This window comes from Anarhichas minor, unplaced genomic scaffold (genome assembly GCF_050575085.1).
Source record: "Anarhichas minor isolate MPS153535 unplaced genomic scaffold, ASM5057508v1 ptg000017l, whole genome shotgun sequence".
NCBI lineage: Eukaryota > Metazoa > Chordata > Actinopteri > Perciformes > Anarhichadidae > Anarhichas > Anarhichas minor.
This window is the reverse complement of record NW_027466463.1, coordinates 18224480-18248920: the sequence shown is the minus strand read 5'-3', so window position 1 is coordinate 18248920 and position 24441 is coordinate 18224480. Positions and strand designations below refer to the sequence as shown.

Here is a 24441-nt window from a genome sequence, read left to right as displayed (position 1 = left end):
AATGACCACGACGCGACGTAATACTTCGACACGCCCATGGTTTCGTCTCATACGACATCGCGTCGTTTTACGTAAGGCAGGCGCTCCGGTTTCCTGGCGGAGAAGATGGCGGCTCCTGGACCGGGGGAGTATTTCAGCGTCGGGAGCCATGTCTCTTGCCTCACCTGCTTGGGCCAACGTCTGCAAGGAGAAGTGGTCGCGTTTGACTACCAGTCCAAGATGTTAACTCTGAGTATCCTTTCGTTTGTTTCGAGCTACGGGACGGTTTGCTTGGCTGGCCTGCCTGGCTCGCAAGGGCCTGTAGGGGTAACCGAAAAATGTGTCGAATAGTGATCCGCGCAGGCGTAATTGGTGGTAGCCGAGTTACATATCTTTGTCCGTTTAAAATACTTTAATTCAGAAGATAGTCGCCAATCCTCTTTGTATATATTGAAGACATTATATATGTGACCGGGTCGTCCCGCGGCTTCACGTTATCTGCTAGGAAAGAGCATGTGTTGTGGATCCACTCATTGTATTACCAGACCTCCAACATGGATCACTATCTGGCAACGAACCCTCTAGTAAAGGCATCATGGCTGTTTGCTCTCAACAGGCACCAACCGTTGCTAAGCTAACTGACATTCGGCGATACCTCGCGCCGGCTCGCGTGCCCCCTCTATTCACACCACCAAATAGTTTGTGATGACATTTTTTGCCGTTGATACTAACGGTTGATTTTCAAACGGCAGTTGAAAACGGACACAGAGTGTTCCCTTCCAACGCTACAATGAAGTTGTGTGTTAGCTTCGGCTAACATGCTATCTGTCGGTCAACTACACACTGCCGCTACTATTAGCTCAATTAATGCTATTAGCATTCCCGAGCTTATCAGCAGGGCTTTTTCCCCCGCGTCTCATCCGATTCTGGTGACATTGTTGTTATTATTGGGTGAAATATTCCACAGATTTGTTTCATTTCAACAAAATTCAAGTGTCACCGCTAGCAGTGAGTTCATTACCACCAACGTTAGCTTGCCGATGAGCATGTCTACACCCTTTTCATAGGTGTGTGTGTGTAATGCACATTATGTAACTTGGTGGCATGCTGGATCAGCTGATGATTTGTATTAATTTATGTGTTGTGGTTTAGTTAACGACAACACGCCCAAGCTGTGTAGCACCCAAAAAATGAATGAAGTTATTAATACAGAGCGGAGGTTTGACAGTTGGCATCACAGGCCTTTTTGGTTTGTTTGACACTTCATCCAACATAAACTGAATTAATATCTCAGTCACATTTGGTTTTCAGTAAAGCCATCTTGAGTCAGGCAGTGCGGTAGAAAATGTACATGAAGCTTTCTTTTTCAGGGCTTGGATTTAATCTAATGCTGTAGCTCAAAATGAAACTAAACATCAGACCGATACTGAAAGTTTGAGTAATTTAAGTTTACTACTTAGGTCATCATGCTGTCACAGTGCTAACAGGTCAAATTCTGACCTGCCTTGTGTCTTTTAATATTTAAAAATTAAAGAGCACTTTTAAAAAAAATTATGCAATATCTTGCAGATTTAACTAAAATATGAGGAAAGCCTGCTGTGCATCAGAATCACAGTGACAAGTCTGACACCTGTTCTGTATTACTGACGGGGAAACCACAAATGTGTTAAGATAATTCTGCGACAGTCTTTTATATTGTGTGTGTGTGTGTGTATTTCTGTACATAACTTGTTTTTCACTCAGACATTTCATTCTGGGAAAATTAAGGACTTAATTTGACTAGTGCGCTTAAAGCTCAAGATGCTATGTCTGAGTTTATATCAATAATCAGGCATTTTGTAAAATAAGACAGTCAGTGGGTAATTGACTCAAAAGAGGATTCATTTAGTGGGCTTTTCAGCAAAGAAAATCAAGAAGTGAACACTTTCTGTGCTGCTGTATGTATGTGCATTAGCTGTACAATTCTAAGGCCTTTCTTACAATTCATTCATTCATCCATCATAACTATAGGTGGCAGCACTTCCTCTGTAACTGGCACCACCTCTCGGTGTTAGTCGGCCAGTGTTCTCTGTATCATAAGCTCCTCTGTGCGGTCTTAACTGATGGTGTTCAGCTCTTAATACTCGTTCTGTGTCCTCGTCATGAAGTTGCGTTGCCTTGACTTTAGTTCTTTCCCAGAATGTGCTTCCTCCAGTGGTAAGCCGAACCTCAACGACGTCATCCTGATCAACTTAGCCTACGTTTCAGATGTGGACATAATTAATGACCGCACTGAGACTCCACCCCCACTAGCATCACTGAATGTTAGCAAGGTAAGTCTTTATTTTGTCTGTTACGTGTGTTGATAAGTGGGTCAGAAGTTGTGTATTATAAGTGAATGTGAGGATGAAAATGAACTGAAAGTAAATGCCGTTTACTGCATATTCAGCTTGTGGTGACCTATTTGGTCTAGAAATATGAACTGCTGAGGAGCCCGGGGACACAGCCTGTATAAAAATTACATTCTTATTGATGGATCTTTTTGTATTGCAAAAATAATTCATGTTTTTGTGTAGATTACGCCTTGTGTGTTTTTTTTACTCTAGTCAGGTTTTGCTGAGCTCTGATGTGATGCTCTCCGTGTTCCTACATTCAAATCATTTGTAGGCAAATCTGTAAAAGTGAAATGTAAAGAGAAAGACAACTTTGTTTTGAATGGAAATTAGATTTATAAAATGTCATCTAGAGTCTCTCCTGTGGAGCAAAGTATTGTGAGCAAGATTTCCTTTATTGATTATGCAAAACATCTCAGAAGACACGTTTTGAAACCGTCCTGTTCTTATTCCAGTTAAAGATATAAAGCTGATCCTGGTTCAAAGCTGTTAAATAATGTTTAAAATGTCTTTTGTGATCTTTTCGCAGCTTGCCAATCGAGCACGGTCAGAAAAGGAGGACAAGCTGTCCCAAGCCTATGCAATCAGTGCTGGGGTTTCTGTGGAGGGCCAACAGCTATTCCAGACTATTCACAAAACGTAAGAACTTCACACCAGCTGCTCAACGTTCTACAGTGATCAGAAGCATCCGTACATGTGTGTTATAGATAACTAGGATGAAATTGTGCTGATATTCAAGTATTTTATTCCATCTGTATTTGGCTAACTTCACCTGACCCCGTCACGCATAGATTACATTTCTGATAGAGACCTCGTACCTTTTCTGAGCAAAGGGCTTAAAGCTGATCTTATTCCTTCAGTGACTATGATTCACCATGTGATTAGAGCTGGTAGTGAGTCCGCAATAGAGCGGGACCCTGACCCGATTGACCCGGGTTCAGAGTCAGCTCATCCCGAGACTACAACAAAGTCTAAACAAAAAAAAAATTTAAAAGAAAACTTAAACAAAGACCTTTATGCTGTCAATCCAGCTAGAAAGTCACATTTAACACACAATTTGACCAACGGAATGAATGTTGTTAGAATATATAATTGTTTAATCGATGATGTTTGCTTCTCTTCGCAGCATCAAAGACTGTAAATGGCAGGAGAAGAACATTATGGTGATGGACGACGTCGTTATCTCGCCGCCTTACCAGGTTGAGAACTGCAAAGGCAAAGAGGGAAGCGCTTTAAGTCATGTACGCAAAATAGTAAGTATGCTTCATGTCGCTACGATATTTCACACGCAGTACACGACTGTAGCCAGACAGCCAGCTTCAACATTACATCTTACATGTCACTGCATTAAGAAGAAGAACTTAAGTCTATTTGTTTTACTTTTATGCTTACAGTACATTTTCTTGATTTATGCTTTCACGTGAAATTGTAACCTACACACTCAAAAATACAAAATTAGCGCATATGCGATAATTTCGGTCCCAGTCTGAAGCCCTGAAAGTTAAAACATAATAAACATATCTCGCATGACTTCCTGTGGCTACATGTAATAGTAAAGCATTGTTTTGTCCCTGCCAACACTTAGAAGCCATGAAAAGGTTCAATAGAAATTCACCCCAGCATCAGCTGCTGATTCACTGTCCTACCTGCTGCTGCCGGCTCTCCATGTAACTGAATATGTAGTGTTGCATTATGTTGTGCACATGAGAAGGGACAGAAGTAGTTGTGAATGAAACAAGAGAGCTGGAGAGATTATTTAAAGTCCTGCCTGATCGAATGAAAGAATACAACTAAACACTTCCATTACTGCCCACCACCACCGTCACGATATCCAATTTTCACTGCACCATTGTGGCCAAAATAATTCACAATAACGATATGGCAATATTTTGACATTATCATATGTGTATTAACATATGATTTCATTTTTAAATACGACAGTTATCGTCCCACCATGTGTAAGTTATTTGAAGACCAGGTTGTACCTTCATAACCTGTTAGTACTTTATACAGCGTTGTGATTATTTAGAGACCAGATCTGTACAATGACGGCATGAGATGTGTTTTTAGGGTTGAAAATGTCAGTTTTTTTTTTAATGCTGTGGTTTCGTTCTTGCAGGTTGAGAAACATTTTAGAGACGTAGAAAGTCAGAAGTCCATGCAACGTTCACAAGCACAGCAAACACAGAAGGACTCCACTTTATCTTCTTGAGTTGGCAGCGTTGGGTCGACCGGCGAAGGCGACGCGGGTGGTTTTGTTCCCACTGCCAGACGAAGTCGGCATTCCTTGTCCTGAGTCGGAGACCACAAGGAGGAGCGCTGAGGGCCCTGGATCCAGAAGATCTAAATACCATTAAAAGAAAAAGACAAAAAAGAAAGAGGAAAGATTAAATCTTAAATTAGACTTTATAAAGAATAATTTAAACATGAACCATAAAGCAACCATAGTTTTCCTTAACTAACTCGTCTCATTCCCCCCCCCCCCCCCCCCCCCCCCCCATCTCCTCTTCCTCTTCCCCCTCTTGTCCCTGAAGCCTTTTCTTTTTCCGCCCTCCTTCCTTTGCCTTCAGTTCCATTTCAAAAAGAGAAAACTAGAGCAGTCAGAAAGGCTTGTTAGCTTTATTTTCTGTCATTGTTTCCTTTTTTGCTGTATCCATGTTCTACTGTCTGTATTTTCTGTATTTTAAACAAAATGTGACTTGAAACGCCACACTTTAAGGACATTTTCTAAAATAAAAGTAACAAAAATTCTGACTGTAATATGGTCATTTTCAACCACTTTTTGAAGGACTCGCTTAAAAAAAATGATTTAAACTTCACATATTCTGCAAGTATTCATGTCAGGGGGCATAACCAAGGGTAGAATGTGTGTCACTGACATGTTTGTGATTTGTCCTCATGGTGGCGGATCCGGCCGACACATTGTCCACATTTTTGAGCAGATGAGGTCTTCATGCTCAGGTTTCTTCTCACAGGTTGTTCAGAAGCCTGAGTAATGCTTCCATGTAGTGACAGGGAACTGAAGCCAATGCTGTAACAAGTTAATTATTAAGTGTCTTAATCCTCTGGCTTCTCCAAAGCTGCTTGATGACATTCACTGCTGTCCTCTTGGCGTGAAATCTTTATTTAAACGTTTACAAGGTTAACTTAATACGGCTCTTGGAGCTTGATTTGTGTGGACAATACTTCCTTAAAAACTGATTTCTATGCTTTTGGGTGGAGTTACAGGTAGATTTCAGGTGGGCTGGTGTGGTTTGATGGTGGTTGGTTGTTCACTGGTAACTCGACTATAGTAAATCTGGAAGATTATTGTCAATATCAAAAAATCTTCAGATTATTTTCTTGAGTAATTGGTTTGTTCAGAAAAATAGTTTAAAGTACTTTCTTAAAATGTCTCGTTTTGTTTGACAAACCCCCCAAATATTCATTTTTTTCTGTAGTGAAAACATGCAAATGTTCACATTTTAGAGGCTGTTCTAAAACTATTGATTGATCATTAGAATTATATCTTTGCCTAATGAGCCACAGTGCTGCAAACACAATACATCTTGTGTTGTTTTTACATTGTAAATGATGAAGCTCGATTCCCTCACCAACATGTAATGTGGTGAAACATCAAGACAAAGTAACTGCTTCCATTAAATAAATAAAAACGGCATCATGCATCCAAATAGAGGAGCAGATGTAAATCCTTATTTTAGGAAAGGATCCAACGTAGACCAGGTTTGCTCCCCAGATATGGTTACGTTTTGTGATTATCTGTTTAAGCCCATAATCCCTCTCTAATCGGGAATATCCAAAATCTGGTCAGAGAATTTAGTGAAATGACATCAATATCGGGCTGTATAACGCAAGATGCCCGTCAGTGGCTGCACAATGCTCGCTGTGATGATTCTGCTGCCTCCTCTGCTGGACGCCGTGTTGGGCCTCAAGCTGTGTCCCAGCCACTGCCTGTGCGACGAACCCTCCGACCTGGTGGACTGCCGGTCTCGTGGTCTGGTCCGGGTCCCTCCCAATGTCCCCCACGGCATCTGGCTGCTGGACCTGAGTGGGAACCGGCTGACTGAGGTACACACCAGATCCTTCGTGGGGCTGTGGTCTCTGAAGATCCTCCTGATGTCCAACAGCAGCATCCAGACTCTGCAGCCACAGGTACCCAAAATAGGAACTGCATTGAGTTTTATTCTGCACCTAATACTTTATTATAGACCAGTGGTGGTGCATTACTTAATTAAAAGTAATAGTAATTAAATACTACTAAAGAATAAATACAATGTAATCAGTGTGAGCTAAATTTACTTAAAATTCCAACAGTGAAAGCAGTCACAATACAGAAAAATGGCCCATATAAGTTTTACATTACTATTACGTTACTATTTCATGACTTTAATTTAGTTTTTATTGGTTCATTAATGTGTTTAATGTTGCAGCTTGTGGAGCTGAAACTAATAAATACTGCTAATAATACTTTATATACTAGAAGTTTAATCTATATTAAATAAAACGTTTTATAATTAAGTTAAGTCGATATTTCTATGTGAAATCTTAACATACAAAATAACTTAACCAACGCTTTAAACTGCAATAAATTATTATTTTCATTATCTAGTAAGCATTGATTATTTTTCGAATCATCGATGAGACATTTTGTCTACTAAATGTTAGACGGTAGTTTCAAAAAAGGGGAAAAACATAATGAAACCAAAGATTTGTAATTTAGGAAGATGTCAAAAGCAGCTAATCATCACCATTGAGAAGCTAATATTAGCATTTCTTTGATGAATGACAAACATTTATCATTATCAAAATTGATTATTTATTAATTGTTTCTGCTCTACTGTGAAAAATATCTTGTTGGGTAGAAAGTACAATATTTTCCTCTGAAATTAGTATAAAGTAGCATATAATAGTAAGTCCTCAAAGTCCGATTACCTCAAACGGTACTAGAGTGATTCACTTAGTTACATTCCACCAGTGTTTTGCTTATATTCTGTCCTGATTCTGCTTTTCAGTGTCTGTCGTCGCTGCAGTTTCTGGAGAGGCTGGACTTGAGTTTTAACCGGCTGCGTTGGCTCCCTCAGGACTTCTCCCAGAGGCTGTCCTCCCTCCAGGAGCTCCAGCTGGACCACAACCTGCTGCAGCACCTGGACTCCACCTCACTGGGTGATTTTGAAAGCCTGAGGAAGCTGGACCTCAGTTACAACCGCATCCGGGCGATGGACGTCGGGGCTTTCAGCCGCCTGTCTCGACTGAGCCTCCTCAACCTGACGGGAAACGGGCTGAACGTGCTGAAAGATGGTGTGTTGAGCAGGCAGCAGCGACTGGAGGTGCTGCTGCTCAGCCACAACAACATCTCACTGATCGAGACACAAGCTCTTGCTCCTTTGCGGAGTCTGACACTGTTTGGTCTCAAGGGGAACCAGCTGGAGCACATCAGGTTCAAGACCTTCCTGAAGCTCCAGACCACCTCCACCCACCTCCAGATGTCCTTCAACCCCTGGACCTGCGACTGCGAGCTGCAGCGCGTCTTCAGCAAGATCCGTCACGTTCGACATCTGCACGTGGACGACTACAAGGACATCGTGTGCCACGCTCCTCTTCAGCAAGCCGGGAGCCTCCTGGCGTCGCTGGACAGCCAGCTGTGTATCGCTGAGACGGCATCGGTGCTCGTCATCACCATCACCGTGATGCTGGCTGTGATTGGTACCCTGATCAAAGCAGAGCACAACCACAGCAAGAACAAACGAACTGCAAGTGATACAGACTCAGAGAGACAAGAAAGATGAAGAAGATGTTTTATTCATGGCCAGGAGTGGCCTGGTAATACCAACACGTTGTTTCATAATAGGTTGTAGTCAACCACACTGTCACATTTCATTCACATGGTCTGACTTTAGTTTTATATTTAGATCACCTTTAAAGCTTTCTTTCGAAGCACGAGAATGAATTGAGTGACTAGCCCAATACAAAGTGTATTACAGTGTAATATAAGTAATACACAAGAGCTAGAAACACAATCTTGTTCCCTATAATGCAATCACACATGCAGACTTGAGCTTCAGGAGGGCGATGTCTTGTAGAAGTTGCCTCTATGTATACCCTCTAAACCCAACGCACCAGGGGACCAGATGTCTGAACAAAGCCGATGACACGCTATACTATGACTTTATAAGACTTTACTATGACTCTATCCAAAATACTATACTATGACTTTTATTTCGACATACTATATTTGGGATATGCTATACTATGACTAACCTTTCGACATACTATACTTTCACTTTTTAATTACTTTTTTTTTTACTTTTTTCAACACGCTATACTATGACTTTTTTAGACATATGACAAAAAGTCATAGTTTAACATCAGTCAGAGTATAGTATGTCAAATATAGTGATGAAAAGTCATAGTATAGTATGTTTCAAAACTCAAACTCAAAACTCAGTCTGTCGTGGTATATGACGTTCTGACATGACCACAGATAACGTAGTCGTAAGCATCTAGTCATGTGAATGCTTGTAATATCTTTCCGGTTTCTCCACCAAATACATGTATATATCTGACCACTAAATATTGGGCCACTTACTGATGTTTTCTACCCACTCTAATAGCACACTGATCAGGAAAGTCCATTTGTTTAAGTCGCATTTGTGATCTTTGGTGGTCAATGCTCTTGCATAGCTTGAGAAGCTACTGCACTCCGCTGTACTTCCATCGCTGCGAGCGCTCACTTATGAACGTCATTGTTTATGAACTGTAAATGATCTGGTAAATTGAGAGAAATTCACACGAGTTCAATTTTAAGTACTTTATTTGCAAATGATTTAAACCATATACTGTGCAGTATTATTATACCATTTAAGACTATGCTTTTTGGAGTAGAAGGTATATTCTCTGTAGATATACAGTACCAATACTCAACATTAGTGTCATGTTTCAGAGCATAATGGAGACAAAAATGTAAACATGAATCTGAATAAATAATTGAATTGAGAAAAAAAAGGAAGCTTGTGTTTTTATTCCTTCTTTTTCTTGCAAAAGCAAAGATACCATCTGGTGCGCAAAGACAATCGACGGCGCTTACATCCAACAGTCTCAGTCTGGAGTGTTTGAATCCTGAGAAGTCACCGAGCGACGGCAGCTTTGAGTACAAAGTCAGGCTCTGGCGCAAAAGGCCGACAACCGCATCCTGCGGAAGACACCTCGGTCTGTAAAAATCTGTCTGTGAGAGCCCAAAGGGTTCAACCGTCAGTGGCCAGGATCAGCACGGCGCCGAAGATGCCCACGTTATGTCCGATCAGCTTCATCTGGTTCCAGAACTCCACCTTGCGAGTGTGGTGCCAGTAGCCCAGATTGCCGTCAATGAGCAGGATCACCAGAGGCAGGGTGGTGGCCAGGATCTGCGCGGCCAGGCGGACGTAGTAGCCAGAGAGGAAGGCCAGAGCCAGCACCCCAAACAGCACCTCCAGCAGCATCAGGGTGATCTCTCCTCCCACGATGTGGTTCAGATAGGCCTGCTGGTCCTCTTTGCTGTGCTGGAGGGAGTACACCTAGTGGGGGGGAAAGTGGTACTGCGTTATTTAACGGGACACTGAAAACAGGTTTTGGTGTGTACAGTCTGACTGTATGTGGTTTGTACATATTGATCTTAAGTAGGTCTCCATGTAGTGATCACAAGAAGATACAGACAATAATCTTGGTCGGACTCAGTGAATCCAAACTTAGAAAGCCTTTAAATTGTCTTGTTAAGACAATGGCTGCAACTAATACTTATTATCAATTCATCTACCAATTACTTTCTTGATTAGGATTAAAAATGATTAAAATGTCAGAAGATAATGAGAAATGAGCTTCGGTACCTCAGCAGTGTGAAGTGTCAGAGTGTCTTACTGAGTCTGTCCACATCCAAATAAAAAAAAAGAATAAAAGTGACGTGGGTCTTACCATGCAGATGAGGTAAACTCCCAGGAAGACTTGTCCCGTAGACTGCAGGGATCTGCTGCGAGGTTTCTGCCTGTACACCTCCCCCGCCCCGCTGGCCAGGACCAGAAAGCCTCCAATAATGGCCAGCGCTCTGGAATACATCCGTACCTGCAGGGCAACAACGTTCAGGCTGTAATAACCACGTAATAACTCACGTTTACGCTACAACGTCAATCTATAACAAAACCAGTGTTTCACCGACCATGTTTATAGAGTTATACACACAGCTAACATCTCCAATGTCAGCCTGGTTCCTTTTCAGAACTGGGTTAGAATTGAATAATAGAACTAGACTAAATGATATTTCTAGAGCAGCAACAATTTGCCAGATTTTAAGATTCATGGCAAACTGAGTTCAACAGCAACTACATACAGACAGCTTTTGTTTTAGCTTGTGTAGCCGAGGTTTATGCTGAGCTTATACTTAATGAAGGACAAATGGAAACATAATCCACGAGTCCCATTATTTAAAGTGTATAACGATACCCGAGTATTGTTATCAGAAGGCTGCACACAGGTAACTTAGTGAACCTCAGCGTTGTTACTGTAAACCACAGAAGGTGACTCACCTTAAGCCAGTCCCCGTAGTACACCTGTTCTCCAACATAAGATGCGTACGTGCTGACGGCCAGTTGTACGGCAGCGGCCATTGCAAACCACCTCCTCTTCACCCCAAAGGACATGAAGCTGGCGCAGAGCACTGCAGCCCCCATGTCCACATACAGGTATGGTACATGGATGTCCGGCTTCCTGGAGATGACAATGAATGAAAAGAGGTTAAATATGTAATTTATACAGCGACTGCTTTATCATTATTGCTTGCCTCATAACGTATTGCATATGTATTTATTGTGTATCGCAAAGAGGTAGTCAGAACACAAGCTGTACATTGCAGTGAAATGCTTCTGCAGCAACGACCCAAAATAAGTGTCAAGTCTACAAGAATAAAAGGATTTTTGAGCTGTTGTGTGAGATTATTAGTTTTTGCCTTTGAAAAAAAATAATTTCACATTCATGAAGCTGTAAGCAGCACATATTCAAGTGAAAACACCCAATTAATAAACAACATAAATCCAAATATTACTTATTGTAAGTGGACCCTTTCAGCACAACACCAACTAAAACACTCTTGCACCTATTTTAACAGAGAGGGAAAATAACCCAAATGAAAGAGGCAGCCAAGTATGACAAAGTAATTACAGGATAATTCAGAGAGGGGTGTGGTAGTCCAAATGTAAAGACCAGCCAACCGCTGACTGAAACAATACACGCCCAGTGTACAAAATAGATTGAAGCCACCTTTAGCATTACCAACAGCAGTCAGAAAATTACAGACCAGGCAAAATATAACATATAATTATAATTTAAACAGCTCCATATGGCTTAAACATTTTGCTTGAGGTTGCCGTTAGCTAGCTCGTTAGTTAGCATTAGCTATTTCCCAGGGCTCTATTCGCTCACTCTTCTTACCTTTTAGAGTCCGCTCGTTCAGCAAACAGCATCAACATGCTGAAGCAGTTCCAAAACCCGAACCGGGTCAAAATAAACGCTCCCAACTGGCTGAGAAACCTTAAAGTCTGCTTCCTGCTGGGAGCTGCCATTGCTGCTGCTATCTATCCGCCAACTATACGTTAGTCAAAAAGAACTTCCGGCCAAAATACACACAATTTTCGAAATAAAAGCACACGTCTTTCTATTCGAATAGAACGTGGCTGTAATTCATATGCAGATGCTCTTATTTTGAAAAGAGATTCTGTTCTAGTGCAAACACGTCTTCCTATTGGCTGATGGAACCAAGTGGACCGGATAGATTCGTTCATTGGTGCCGGAGCCGTTTAAAGAGAGAGTCGCGTTAACGGAAGTTGGAAATGCTGGATTGTCACGTGATTCATGTAGACTTCAGATAGCTCCAGGAAGTACTCGGCGGGCAATTTGCATGCGTAGATATTGGTAGAAATCGGTAGAAACTTCTTATATAAGTCTATGGTACAAACAGAGAGACAGTATTGTGATGTTTGCTAATTAATAGTTAATAAATCAACTTATTAATGACGTTATATCGTGACTTGTTGTTGTAAACATTACTGTCGCTGCTCTAGAAACTCTTTTGTTGTATCTAAATCATAAATAACTTCCAATCCTGTTCTGTATTAATTTGTTTTTAAAGTTCTATATGTGTTTTTAAAAGCAATCATTTAGTCATGTATCCCTAGTAATTCTGCAACCTCACCACTAGATGCCACTAAAGCTCACACTGTCCCTTAAATATGAACATTTAAGCGCTGAACCAGAGAATATTTGAAATGTTTTTGTTGAACGACTACTTCATTATTTAAAGCCACAATGAAAGTGATTCAAAGTATGGAACTGAAATAGGACAGACAAATAGGGGAGGGGAGTATTTCATCAGGTGATCACAGTGCTGTTGATCCACAGTGACGTGTCTCGCGTTAATCTTTAGTAGATGAGACTAACCCAGATCCTGAAAATGGCTTATTGAGAGTCCTGCTGAAGGTTTAGTTCAGGATCAGTAGCTTGCCATGTCTCAGATGAAATGTCAGTTGGAGGTGAGTAGCACAGAGTGGTGGGACTAGTTTCACACAGCAACAACATTTATTCATAAAAGCTTTAGCTTCAGCTCCAGAAACAATAGTTTGAATGGCTTCACTTCACTTTCACTGGATCTGTGAGATTTCTGTTTGTATCAACAAGCTTTTTTTCAGCCCAACAAGCCTCCATCCATCCATTAACTAAACCTGTTATTTCTATGTAAGGCTGGATGCTGCAGCCTATCCCTGGTTACATTAAGTGAGAGGTGGGGTTAGGTGTGCTAACATATAATGTAGATAGATAGATAGATAGATATGTACTTTATTCATCGCCAGGGGGAAATTTGTATGTTACAGCAGCAAGACACACCAAGAAGCAAAGTAACAGAGTAACCAAAAATATTAAGTATTAAAAAATGCACAATATATACAATAGAATAACAGAGTAGGACAAATTAAATATCAGAATATAGAATATATAAGATAAAACAACAAAAATGCACAGTATATACAATGAAATAGAATACAGTATAAGGACGCTATAATTTAATAATTTACATTTACATTTACATTTATGGGTACTTTAAAGGACCAAAAAAATGCCAGTGAATTTGAATTCAGGATCAACAATCTGCCCACAAACAATCACAAGAAATTAAAAATATTCTCAGTATTAAAAGAATACAGAATAATGCAAACTTTACTAAACAAACATATATGCATCTATGCAGTTTTGTTTCCCAAACCCTGGTTGTAAACAGGAAGGGTAGTGTCTTTAAAGACACATTCAGTAAAAACGTCAGTGTCACTAGATGGTAGCCTTCTACGCGTCCACATTTTGTTTATTAGAATGACGTCGCAACTGATTAGATGGAGTCCCAGATTAAAGTATAAAATCAAATCAATGGTGAAGACTTGGCCTCCTTCCTCTTAGCACAAGGCCCAGTGCTCATGATGTATACAACGATGAAGTGTTACCGCCGTTAAAGCCGAGTCAAATGTCTGACTTAGCTAATGATATCATATTTAAAGTATCAGTGAAAAGTAATTGAGAAACAAAACTGTTTAAGTCAAAGTTTATAAGAGCCCAGCAGGACAAAGCTTGCCTCAAGAGGCTGCACATTTCTCAGGGTAACAGGAAAATATTGGTAACATTATTCGGCATAATGTTTAATTACACTGTTGACAGACTCTGTAATTTAACAATTTAACATAAGTATCCTGTAGCCTCTCAAACCCAGACGTCCAAATCAGGTCTCAAGTGTGTGCGACTAAAGTGCGACTTTGAGTCCAAGTATCAGAATAATAACTGTAAATAAGGGCGCCAATAATATAAGGACAAGTCTTGGAGAAGCCCATTATGAAGAAATAAACAACAAATGCTGGTCTTTTCAAATGTAAAGAGAAGGCCAACCCACTGTTTGATACAGAATACAGCGATGAGAGCCATAACTTTCTATAAATCTAAAGGCTGAATGCTAACCAGCATACTGCTCACATGTTCCTCAGAGGAGACATAAGGACCCAGAGCTTTCTAATACAAGGGCTTTGTTCAGAGTGAGATCACACAATTGATTTCTGATCTGCTTTGGATCAAGAATCAGCTCTTCACTTTTAAAAGAAGGAAGTTAGGTGACATCCATCGTTTGCTCGAGAGGCAGATGTGAAGTTGAGTACACACAGTTAGAAACAGATGATGTGAAGATGACACGTCTATTGTTTTCTATGTCCCACTTTCTCCACCTGACCTGCAGGTCTATAAGGATCCCTTACCTTCCTCCTTCCTGTTCAGAGGTTACGGCTCCTGATTGTTTAATCTCATCAGGGGGGATTGGTGCCATCAGGTCCAATCCTTTGCCGACCTCTCCCTTAAAGCCAGCAGCAGGGATCAGCTGGGATGAAGAGCAGTGGGACAGAAGGGATGAGTCAGTGTGAAGAAGCGACCGGACTACAGGGACGCATACAGTCGATGAGCTCTTAGGAGCCAACACATTTCTCACATTTTTGGGGATCCCACCATCTAACAGGTAACGATTGATGATTGAGATGTTTGTCTATGATGGATTTACATTCATTTTGTCAAAGGATTTGAAGAGAATAACCTAAAGAAACTATATATATTTTTTATTTTAACATTTTGATCTTGATTTCCTCTTACAGTCAGGATGGCTCGGGATATGTCAGATAAGGAAATCTTGAAGATGGAGCTGGACCAGTTGAAGAAGGAAGTTAGCACAACTAGGGCACCGGTAAGTAAATTACCTCTTTAAAAAATTATTTTTAAAAATACCTTTTCTTGCCTTCGATTGTTAGGATTCTGTCCAATATCATCTCTAATTGTAGCTACCAAAAGCTTTCGTGTTAAAACAATGTGGGAAAACAAATTAGGGGAGATAAATGCTGAATGAATTTGTAGCATGCAAATTGAAATCTTTGTTGAGCTTACATTTGTCTCCATCTTTCCTCTCAACAACAGCTGGCTGCAAGCTGTGCAGAAACGGTCTCTTATGTCGAGGCGCTGGTACCAAACGATCCGCTGATAAAGGGCGTTGCAGATGACAAGAACCCCTACAAGGGAGACAAGGGAGGCTGCGTAGTAACATAGCACAAAGACACGCAGGGAATAGTCAAACTGTTTTTTATGAGAGCCGGTTACATCGCTGTTTTCATCCCTGTGGAATTCTTGTGGGTAAAAATGTACAGTAGTAGGAACACTGAGATCTGTAAAGGTTATTGCTACCAGGAGAAAGACCCTTTTCCATCACCGGATTACTGTATGTACCTGTTGATATGAAAATGTTTCTTTGCCAATTTGTAATTAAATGCAAATAGCTGTACAAAGCTTTGACCTGACCTGGCTTCTCTTCTTCTAATGACATGCACATTAGGATATCTCACTTTTATTGCACTCCTAACTGCACTTTCATCTCATTATATCATATTGGTTAATGTTAAATAGGGTTGACTGGATATTGGTCGGTCATCATTTGTTAACATGACATTTAACTCTGTTGCTGTAGAAGGCGGAACAACGTCACAGGAGTCGTGCAGCTACTGCTTAGTCTAATTCTTAATAGGATTTCTCCTCACAGTCGGTCACACTGTCGACACAGAGCTGCTTCCTGTATCAGCGTCTTTAAGCTCATTCCAGCGGCTTCATGCCGGCTTCCATTTCGGGCTCTCCATCCAATTAGTGCCATTTTCAATCTCCGTAACAACAAATACAACTATATGAACGTAGCTTTTGTAATGTAAAGGTTTCATTTCTAAGATTGCAATAAACAAACATGCTGCATTGAAGCTGTTTCTGTCCAATGACCATAGGCAGCACATATCAGCACCTTTGCACAACTGTCTTCAAGATAGTTACCTTTTTATGGTTACTTATCATTTGGAGGACATCGGTGATATATCAGTATTTTACTTCATTGTCAAAACAACCTCTAAGCTTTAAACTTCCCGCTTCAGTTAAGGAGCTTAGTTCATGAAAATTAATTATAACATGTTGAACGTCGAAAAATGTCTTATTCTAGCTGCGAAAAACCAAGATGGCGATGGCAAAAATGACAAACTCAAAGTTTCAAAACCGTCATTGTGACTACGTCCAATTCTTATGTACAGTCTATGGTTTTCACGAGGAAGAGGAATGTTTCTTTGCTTCTGTTGCATCTATTTTTATTTTATTTCATAATATCATATATTATTATAAAGTTAAATGTGCAGAGTGCCCTTTTAAGTACCCAATGACAATACTATAAATAACACTGATCACATACCATAACTGATTAAACCAATCCACTATGTCAGAAATGTGTTTGATTGAATTTTATGGCAAAAAAATAATCTATATATTCAGATATAAACATTCTCAAATAAGAAAAGAATCACAGAGGTCTATGAATTAGTTTCCGGTCATGATATCTAAAGACCAGGAACTAAAATGGGGCATTTAAATAAAATTGTGTGGTTTTTCCTTTGTCTGTCTGAATTTAAAATAAAGTGGGGCCAACATAACAGCTTAGTTATATACTAAGTTGCGAAGTTTCTTGCGTCTTTAAAAAAAAAACACCAACTCTGTCTTTATTGAACCTAAAATTATAAAGTCTGTGATTTCCCTCAGCTGCATCGTTGTAAAGACATACACTTTGACACCGCATGTTTAAAGTCTAGGGTGTGTCCGCAGTCTTAATTGTCTTATCAGATAAGAGTAATTGTGGATGTGTCAAATCAATGCAAGTTTCCTCTCTTTGGAATGACATGACAACATACAGGACGAAAACAAAACGTGTTATAACCCTCAGAAGTGTTTTAACTGTGTGAATTTGTTTACTGCAAAACCATTGATTTTTCAAAATATTATGCAGATTCCTTACTCAATGTGTGTTTATGGAATAGTGCATCTCTTTCAGCACTTTTTGTAGAATTTATTTAAAGACAAGGGAAATCAATAACTAAGAAAAGTGCCCATTATTTGCTTTTCGTATATTTGCACTGTCATCGCAAGAAAAATGTGTCTTTCACCACTTTATCTTTATTGCTTTTATCTCCAGACCTTCGGCCCTCGGCATAAGTAAAAAGAGCCTCATAAGGAGAGAAGTGCAGAGTAAAAACCTGTCACTGCTGCTGTGAACACGCTAACAGAAACAGTGATTTCATTGTCTCCACGATGTGGCTCTTGGTTTTCTTAGTGTGGTTGGTTATTTGGGCCGGTGGCACGTACTGGTACCTGTTTGGGAAACCGAGCCCTTTCTCGCTGGAGTCAGTGAGACCACCTGGACCTCGAGAGTTTGATCAGAAGAAGCGGGACAAAGTCATCAAGCAAGGTAAAATGATTACAGTTAGAGATGCTTGTATGCAACATCGCAACTTATCACCACTGTCAAGCTGATCTTATACCAGTTAAAGGTTTAAAAATTCATATGTTATTCCAACTGTCTAAGAAATATTACTGAACATGATCAACTCTCTACCAAATCCCAAAACTAGAATGCTAAAACTTACATTTGTGATGCCTTCAAGTATAAAGTGTGGAACTGCTCCACAGACAATGAATTGGGAAAGACGTTATCGATGACATTGAGTATATGGTTCTGTTTCACAACTGAGAACAACATATTCTTAATTTAGGTGGTGTTCACTTGATTAGCTCAAAGATAAAATACATTCAATGTTTAAAACATTATACTAATATGTTATCGTATGACTTGACTGTAAACTCCCTGGAGGAGAATGCACATGAAAAAAATGTGAAATGTAAAATTAAAATGACAAAATATGCTCTGCTTTAATTCTGTTGGATAAATAAAAATGATCCACTTACATGTTGATATGGGGTTTCTATACTTTTATGGCAGAAATGGACAACCTCAGCCAGCAAAAATGACAATGAGTGAACTCATAATTAAAATAAAATATGATTACTTAGTGCTTCTGTGAGAGAATTAAGAATTTCATGGAACAAAAGTCTGATTCATATCTGTGCATAAATCACTGATGCGTTTATAATCTCCGCTGTCACAGAAATCAACCAATCATCTGATTATAGACCTTATAATTTAGAAAACTTCAAAAGGATCTATAAAGTAGGCCACAAAATATATTTAAAAAAGGACAATGCATATACAATTAGTTCACTGCAGTTCTTACAGCTGCTGAGGTGTGCTGGTACAGCTATCTAAAAGACCTGTTTTCTGTGTCATAACTCAGAGTTTAGTACAGTAATTGTTTTTCACCTGTAGGTTTTATCTTAATTAGATTATGGACCAAGAGATTATATTTGCCGCCTAATCTATCGTTTATTACCAAGAGAACACAGATAGAAGTGTTTATGACAGGAGAGGTATGAAGTGCAACCTTCAAACTGTATTATGCAACCCAATTATGCATGCTATTTCAGCATGATAACATTTACAACAGATCTTTGTTCAACCCGTCTTAACTACAAAGATAAATTGTTACCATGTTAACATTCGCTCCGTGTGTTTCCGTCCAGGTTTCAACCTTGACAAAGTGCCCCAGAACCTGGATGTCATCGTCATCGGGAGCGGTATTGGAGGGCTCACAGCTGGAGCCACACTGGCCAAAGCGGGGAAGAAAGTCCTGGTGCTGGAGCAACACGACCAGGCGGGAGGCTGCTGCCACACATACATAGAGAAAGGCTTCGAGTTTGATGTTGGTAAGACTGCCTGCAATTTATGTGATTGACACATTTGTTCACTTATCATATAAAGAAAAGCAAGTCTAGTTGAGGCACTTAGATCAAAGAAAAAATAACTTTTTTCTTTTAAACACTTATGACAGAGTCTATAAAGACAGCAAACACATAACCTTTAAACTATTTTCAGAGGGACTTTGGGGATTGAGACATTTTGTGGAGCCAATAACTTCCAGCCATAAAGGCCCTGCAGGCACCTCCACTTTGGCTTTTGGCTCCAAATCAAAGCACTCACATACAAATTATATTTTAGCAATGTCTTAATGAGACATTTGTGTTCATGTACATGTATGCAGGATCCTATAAAATGTGAACAACATTGCACATGTCAGGTGTGACTGAAGTAACACCATGTTCCTGTTTCCCGGTCTTTCTTCACCAGGCCTTCACTACATCGGTCAAGTCCACGAGAACAGTCTGCTGCGCATCGCCTTCGACCAGATCTCCGAGGGCCAGCTGGAGTTCCAGGAGCTAAAGCAACACGTCGACACCATCCAGATCGGCCTGGGCGACGAGAAACGAGAGTACACCATCTTCTCCGGCAAAACCGAGATGAAAGCCCATCTGATGAAGCAATTCCCTGACGACACAGAGGCCATCGAGACATTCTTCAAAATCATGAAGGTACCGTTAGATACTGGACACATATTTCAGTGCGTAGTCTGTCCAAAACATGAATTCCAAACATCCTCTGTGTCCCAACAGATCTCAGCTAAGAAGACTCACTACCTGGCCACTCTGAAGCTGATCCCGCAGTGGGTGTCTTTGTTCCTGCTGAAGTCAGGCATCGGAAACCTCGTCACCCCGGTCTTCCGTCTCACTGGCACATGTGCAACGGACTTGGTGAACACCCTGACCAGCAACAAGGACCTCCACGTCATCTTTTCTTATCTTTTCTATGGTGGGTTCTCAAAAATAAGTTTAAAAGAAATGAGTAAAAAGAAAACTTCAGAGATTTGGTCCAAAATGAGTCTCAAAAGCATCTGCACTTTTTTGTTCTTTTAAATGATTTGTCGATGACATTAAGTATGAGTCTTTGCGATTATAAGTCCTGATGTTGGGTTAATGATGTATACAATATATAACTTAATGAGTGGACTTGTAACTGGATGGCGGTCCCAGTTGGGCCTAAAATGAAGATATTATTATAAAGAAATAATTACCACAAAGTAATAACCAATGCTTTGCTCTGTGTACATTTAGGCGTGCCTCCAAAGGACTCCAGCGTCCTGATCAATGCCCTCCTGATTCATCACTACAAACGAGGCGCCTACTACCCTAAAGGTGGTGCCAGCGAGATCGCCTTCCACATCATCCGCACCATTCAGAAACATGGAGGAAACTGCCTGGTCAGAGCTCCCGTCTCCCAGATCCTGGTTAATGAAAACGGAGCCGCTTATGGTGAGAAATGATTCCAGCTCCATTTTCTTTTTTACTTGTTAAAGGGGGACGTACTCTACAGGTAGCTGACTGAATACTTCCTTTGTGTGCCACGTGACAGGTGTGAAAGTGAGGAAAGGTCAGGAGGAAGTGGAGGTTCACGCACCTGTGATTGTTTCAAACTGTGGCATCTTCACCACCTTCCAGAAACTTCTTCCCCCTGAGATTCACATGAAGACAGGTGAGCAACACATAACTTATTACCAAAATAGTTTTTGTTGTGAAAATAAGGACGACATTTAAAAGTGTCTGTAAACTTGTAGATATTCAGGAAAGACTGAAGATGATGAAACATGGCAGAGGATCATTCTTGGTCTTCTCTGGCTTTGATGGCACTGAAGAGGAGTTGGGTCTCGAGTCCACCAACTTCTGGCTGTTCAAAAACAACGATATGGACAAGTCGTAAGTCTGCAGAGCAGCCAACCCAATGAACACCAATATTTAATCAACACAAGGGGGCGCTGTTGTATAAGAAGTAGTAACACAATAAACTATCTTCTCAGTGTCGGTTTCCTCCAGGAACATCAACTTCCAAAAGAAAGTGTAGCTTCTGTACATTAAACATACTGTATATTACTGCATGTGGCTGATGTAATTGCCAAGTTAAGTTGAAGAATTATTTTATGCATGGCCACACTGCTGATAAACTGCCCAGACCTGAATTTTCACATTTACATATGTTATTTTGTTGTTGTTTTTTAGGATGGAGGACTTCTTTGCATTGAGCAAAGAGGAAGCACCGGATAATATTCCCATGATGTTCATCACAATGCCATCTGCCAAAGACCCAGAAGCCAAAATCAGACACCCAGGTAGAAACACCCACTACTGTTGAAAATATTAGTTGCGACAGGAAACGATGTCCAAAAGAAAGAAAGCAGTGTGCTTGAATTAAAAGATAAAGAGACATTTTTAAAGATGTACTGCTACTAGAAAATCTCACAAATTGGATATGATCTCGTACAAAATACCACGTCTGAGTCCATACACATCAGGTGTGATGTCTTTTCTTCTTCCATGTTCACAGGTAAATGTTGCATGACAATACTCACGATGGTGAAGTATGAATGGTTTGAGGAATGGAAGGACACTACAGTGCGCAAAAGGGGCGATGAATACCACAACTACAAAATGAGGTTTGCCAAGAACCTCTTTGACTGGGCCTGCACTTTGTTCCCTAAAATCAAAGACAAGGTAGGACCGGTCATTTTCTGTCATAAACGTCTATGCATATGTGCTTGTTTGTTATCTGTGCATGTATATTTAACTGATATAAAACATCAAAAAGACTTATTTATAGCCGTGAAAGCATGTCCAGAGTTACTGTAGGTTGTCAATGATTTTATTTCATACGTGTTGACTGCATTGTAATACTTGTATGACTCGTTTTTCAGTTGGTTTTCCAGGACGTGGCGACCCCGCTGACCAACATGCACTATCTGGGCTCCCAGCGTGGAGCCATGTACTCTGCCGAGCACAACCTCGAGCGTTTCCATGCCGAGAATGTGGCGAGGAATAGGTGCAACACCCCCGTCAAAAACCTCTACATCTCAGGTATGAAAAGTTACTTGTCCCACACTTTCATGTTCAAAAAAACACAGTCAATTCTTTGTGTTTTGTGATTGAGTGAAGTTTTCACGGGCACAGAAATGTCTCAACATGCCCGATTGACTCTTTGATGCTTTGAAATGTTGAGTTTCTTCTCAACAAACTTAATTTACCTCTACAGAAAATTGTAAGAAAGTCACAAAGCAGAAGGAATTAAAGTTTGTGAAGAAAACATTATCTAGAGGGGAAACACAGACGGTGTTTTGAATCCAGACTAGATAGACGTGTCTCATCCAGCAGGGTGTATTTGTGAGGGTGTATTTGTGTGTCTGTTCCAGGTCAAGACGTGTTCAGCTGTGGAATAGCAGGCGCTCTGCATGGCGGACTCCTCTGCGCCTCCGCAGTGTTGGATCACATCGTCTACATCGACTTGCTCCTCCTCAAGAAGAAGCTGAAGAAGAGGAAAGCCAGAGAGTTGGCCCAGCTGGCTAACAAGAAACTGCAGTGAGAGTGCTCTGTACTTCCCCTGCAGGACAATAGTGAAACGGCACAAACCAGGTGCTAAAGGACCCTTGAATGTTGTGGGAAGCTTAAAGGAAAACACCAGCAGCGAGTCCCAGACATATTGTATATAATAATATTATTAAGTCCACACATACTAACTCCAATCCAGAATAATCAAGTATTCCTGTCTGGTGATCTACATACTCGATTAAACTAGCAGTATAAAGTACACAGAGACTGCTGGTAAAAAGTCTGTATTTTTGGATTATATTTTGTAACATTTAGCTGGTTATGTGATCTATGTACCTCGAGTTTATTTTACTTTATATCGTTTTACTGTCACACAGGTTTGTTTTTGCATCATACAAAATGCACATTCTTATTTTGTGTTGTACATAAATAAATAAATATTGTTGAATAAACTTGATAAACCAAATGAAAATTCACACTCTGTCTATCCAAATGCTCAAAACATTAAACTTGTAATGTGCTTAAAACTGTAAAAGTTACAGAAAGATGATAGAAGATGTTAAATACTTAAAACAATTAAGAAATTAAGATACTTGAATTAAACAGGAAATAATTTTGAAAACAACTAAAAGCCTTAATGTGTAGATTTGATTGTGTGATTAAATCAATCTATCCAGAATAATCAAGTATGATGGGAGATTATCTTTGCTGTTTATACATCACACACTGGTGAACTGAGACTGTAAGTCCCCTCTGGGTTTTTTAGTTCCCACCTATGTTGTTCTGACCTCTCTTATAACCCAAGTGTTGTTTGGGTAACTGCTGAAATCAAACGTACGGGGGGGAAACCTCAGACTTCCTGCACTAAGTGAACATTTCCTCAGTAAACGGAGGGCACATTGGCTGACAAACTGTGGTCTGCAGGAGACGACCGGGGGGATCCGAGGAGAAGAATGCCCCTTCTGTCCAGCCAGCCGGTGGGATGCCAGTGGCTCTCTCGCTCTCTTAACCTCCATCCCTCTGCTGTGCAAACCCAGGGAAAAGCTCTCCCTGCTGCAAGACATGCTCTGGTGTGCAAGTTGCTACTGCTACACTTTTCCCTCCTCAGTACTTGTGAACAAAACAAAAAGAGGCAAGTTCAAGGAACTTGCAAAATGGTAGGGAGAGGAGTTAATTATGTTGACTTTTGCCTGGCTTGAAGTTCAGTATAGGCCACAACATGTAATTACCGTGGCATGATAAAGCGCAGTACTTCACCAGAAATAAATCCACATCCACAGACTCTTACTTTCCTATGCTGTGCTCCGACTGACTCACAGAGCTATAAACATACCCACCTGCCCTTTGAGCTCTGAAATAAAGTGAACCCTCCCTCTTTTAGCCACGCTAGTGCTGCGGCTGTAGGGAGGGCAATGTGGACTGGTTGGTTAGTCCACCACTTTGGTCCAGACTGAAATATCTCAACGACTTTTGAATAGATTCTCATGAAATTCAAGGTCCCCAGAGGATGAATCCTCGTGACTTTACTGATCCCCTGACTTTTCCTCTGGCGCCACCATGAGGGGAACTTTTTAGTGAAACGTCTATTGGATGGATTATAATGAACTTTGGAAATGCTAATTTTCGCACCTTTTCCGGTGTGATGCTATGTGACTATTGATGCGAATATATAACAAAATCGACAGGGATTTTGAAAATTATCATAATTTATTATCGTACAAAACATTAAATCACTATGCTCTCCTCAAAGCCACCAGACTCCAGTAAGAGAACAGTCGTTTTACAGCGCTGATTGTCATAAAAAACACTTCATATTCTGTGAAAATGTAACTGTCCGGTTTGAAATGAACAAAAACAAAATACAACTCATCAAAACCGTCGT

General features: G+C 40.4%; 5 protein-coding genes across 5 annotated transcripts; 4 read left to right on the top strand and 1 right to left on the bottom strand.

The window, feature by feature from the left end:
* Positions 1–68: 68 nt before the first annotated feature.
* lsm12b (LSM12 homolog b) lies at positions 69–5111 on the top strand. The gene is made up of 5 exons (XM_076094062.1): positions 69–232; positions 2158–2291; positions 2881–2990; positions 3478–3604; positions 4471–5111. Exons 1-5 carry the CDS (start codon positions 106–108, stop codon positions 4561–4563), a joined length of 591 nt encoding a protein of 196 aa, XP_075950177.1. The 5' UTR covers positions 69–105; the 3' UTR covers positions 4564–5111.
* A 132-nt stretch (positions 5112–5243) lies between these two features.
* LOC142952065 (uncharacterized) lies at positions 5244–9632 on the top strand. The gene is made up of 2 exons (XM_076094060.1): positions 5244–6503; positions 7364–9632. The coding sequence occupies exons 1-2, from the start codon at positions 6207–6209 to the stop codon at positions 8135–8137; spliced, it is 1071 nt and encodes a 356-aa protein (XP_075950175.1). The 5' UTR covers positions 5244–6206; the 3' UTR covers positions 8138–9632.
* On the bottom strand, positions 9145–11979 carry tmem101 (transmembrane protein 101). The gene is made up of 4 exons (XM_076094061.1): positions 11805–11979; positions 10904–11084; positions 10296–10442; positions 9145–9901 (listed from the first exon to the last, which is right to left on the bottom strand). Exons 1-4 carry the CDS (start codon positions 11933–11935, stop codon positions 9593–9595), a joined length of 768 nt encoding a protein of 255 aa, XP_075950176.1. The 5' UTR covers positions 11936–11979; the 3' UTR covers positions 9145–9592.
* Positions 11980–15048: 3069 nt separating this feature from the next.
* On the top strand, positions 15049–15488 carry gngt2b (guanine nucleotide binding protein (G protein), gamma transducing activity polypeptide 2b). The gene is made up of 2 exons (XM_076092723.1): positions 15049–15132; positions 15360–15488. Exons 1-2 carry the CDS (start codon positions 15049–15051, stop codon positions 15486–15488), a joined length of 213 nt encoding a protein of 70 aa, XP_075948838.1.
* A 2061-nt stretch (positions 15489–17549) lies between these two features.
* On the top strand, positions 17550–22593 carry LOC142951905 (inactive all-trans-retinol 13,14-reductase). The gene is made up of 11 exons (XM_076093781.1): positions 17550–17706; positions 18876–19058; positions 19480–19721; positions 19803–19998; positions 20301–20498; positions 20599–20718; positions 20801–20939; positions 21240–21349; positions 21565–21731; positions 21932–22091; positions 22424–22593. Exons 1-11 carry the CDS (start codon positions 17550–17552, stop codon positions 22591–22593), a joined length of 1842 nt encoding a protein of 613 aa, XP_075949896.1.
* Positions 22594–24441: the final 1848 nt, after the last annotated feature.

Bases quoted from the DNA above. Each gene is read 5' to 3' on its own strand.
- lsm12b (XM_076094062.1), top strand. From the start codon at position 106: ATGGCGGCTCCTGGACCGGGGGAGTATTTCAGCGTCGGGAGCCATGTC. The intron at 233-2,157 runs GTATCCTTTCGT...GTTCTTTCCCAG, and splicing joins GTCCAAGATGTTAACTCTGA to AATGTGCTTCCTCCAGTGGT. The intron at 2,991-3,477 runs GTAAGAACTTCA...TTCTCTTCGCAG, and splicing joins TTCCAGACTATTCACAAAAC to CATCAAAGACTGTAAATGGC.
- LOC142952065 (XM_076094060.1), top strand. From the start codon at position 6,207: ATGCCCGTCAGTGGCTGCACAATGCTCGCTGTGATGATTCTGCTGCCT. The intron at 6,504-7,363 runs GTACCCAAAATA...TCTGCTTTTCAG, and splicing joins TCCAGACTCTGCAGCCACAG to TGTCTGTCGTCGCTGCAGTT.
- tmem101 (XM_076094061.1), bottom strand. From the start codon at position 11,935: ATGGCAGCTCCCAGCAGGAAGCAGACTTTAAGGTTTCTCAGCCAGTTG. The intron at 11,085-11,804 runs GTAAGAAGAGTG...TGTCATCTCCAG, and splicing joins GAACGAGCGGACTCTAAAAG to GAAGCCGGACATCCATGTAC. The intron at 10,443-10,903 runs GTGAGTCACCTT...GTTGCCCTGCAG, and splicing joins ACTACGGGGACTGGCTTAAG to GTACGGATGTATTCCAGAGC.
- gngt2b (XM_076092723.1), top strand. From the start codon at position 15,049: ATGGCTCGGGATATGTCAGATAAGGAAATCTTGAAGATGGAGCTGGAC. The intron at 15,133-15,359 runs GTAAGTAAATTA...TCTCAACAACAG, and splicing joins TTAGCACAACTAGGGCACCG to CTGGCTGCAAGCTGTGCAGA.
- LOC142951905 (XM_076093781.1), top strand. From the start codon at position 17,550: ATGTGGCTCTTGGTTTTCTTAGTGTGGTTGGTTATTTGGGCCGGTGGC. The intron at 20,719-20,800 runs GTGAGCAACACA...GTAAACTTGTAG, and splicing joins TGAGATTCACATGAAGACAG to ATATTCAGGAAAGACTGAAG. The intron at 22,092-22,423 runs GTATGAAAAGTT...TGTCTGTTCCAG, and splicing joins CAAAAACCTCTACATCTCAG to GTCAAGACGTGTTCAGCTGT.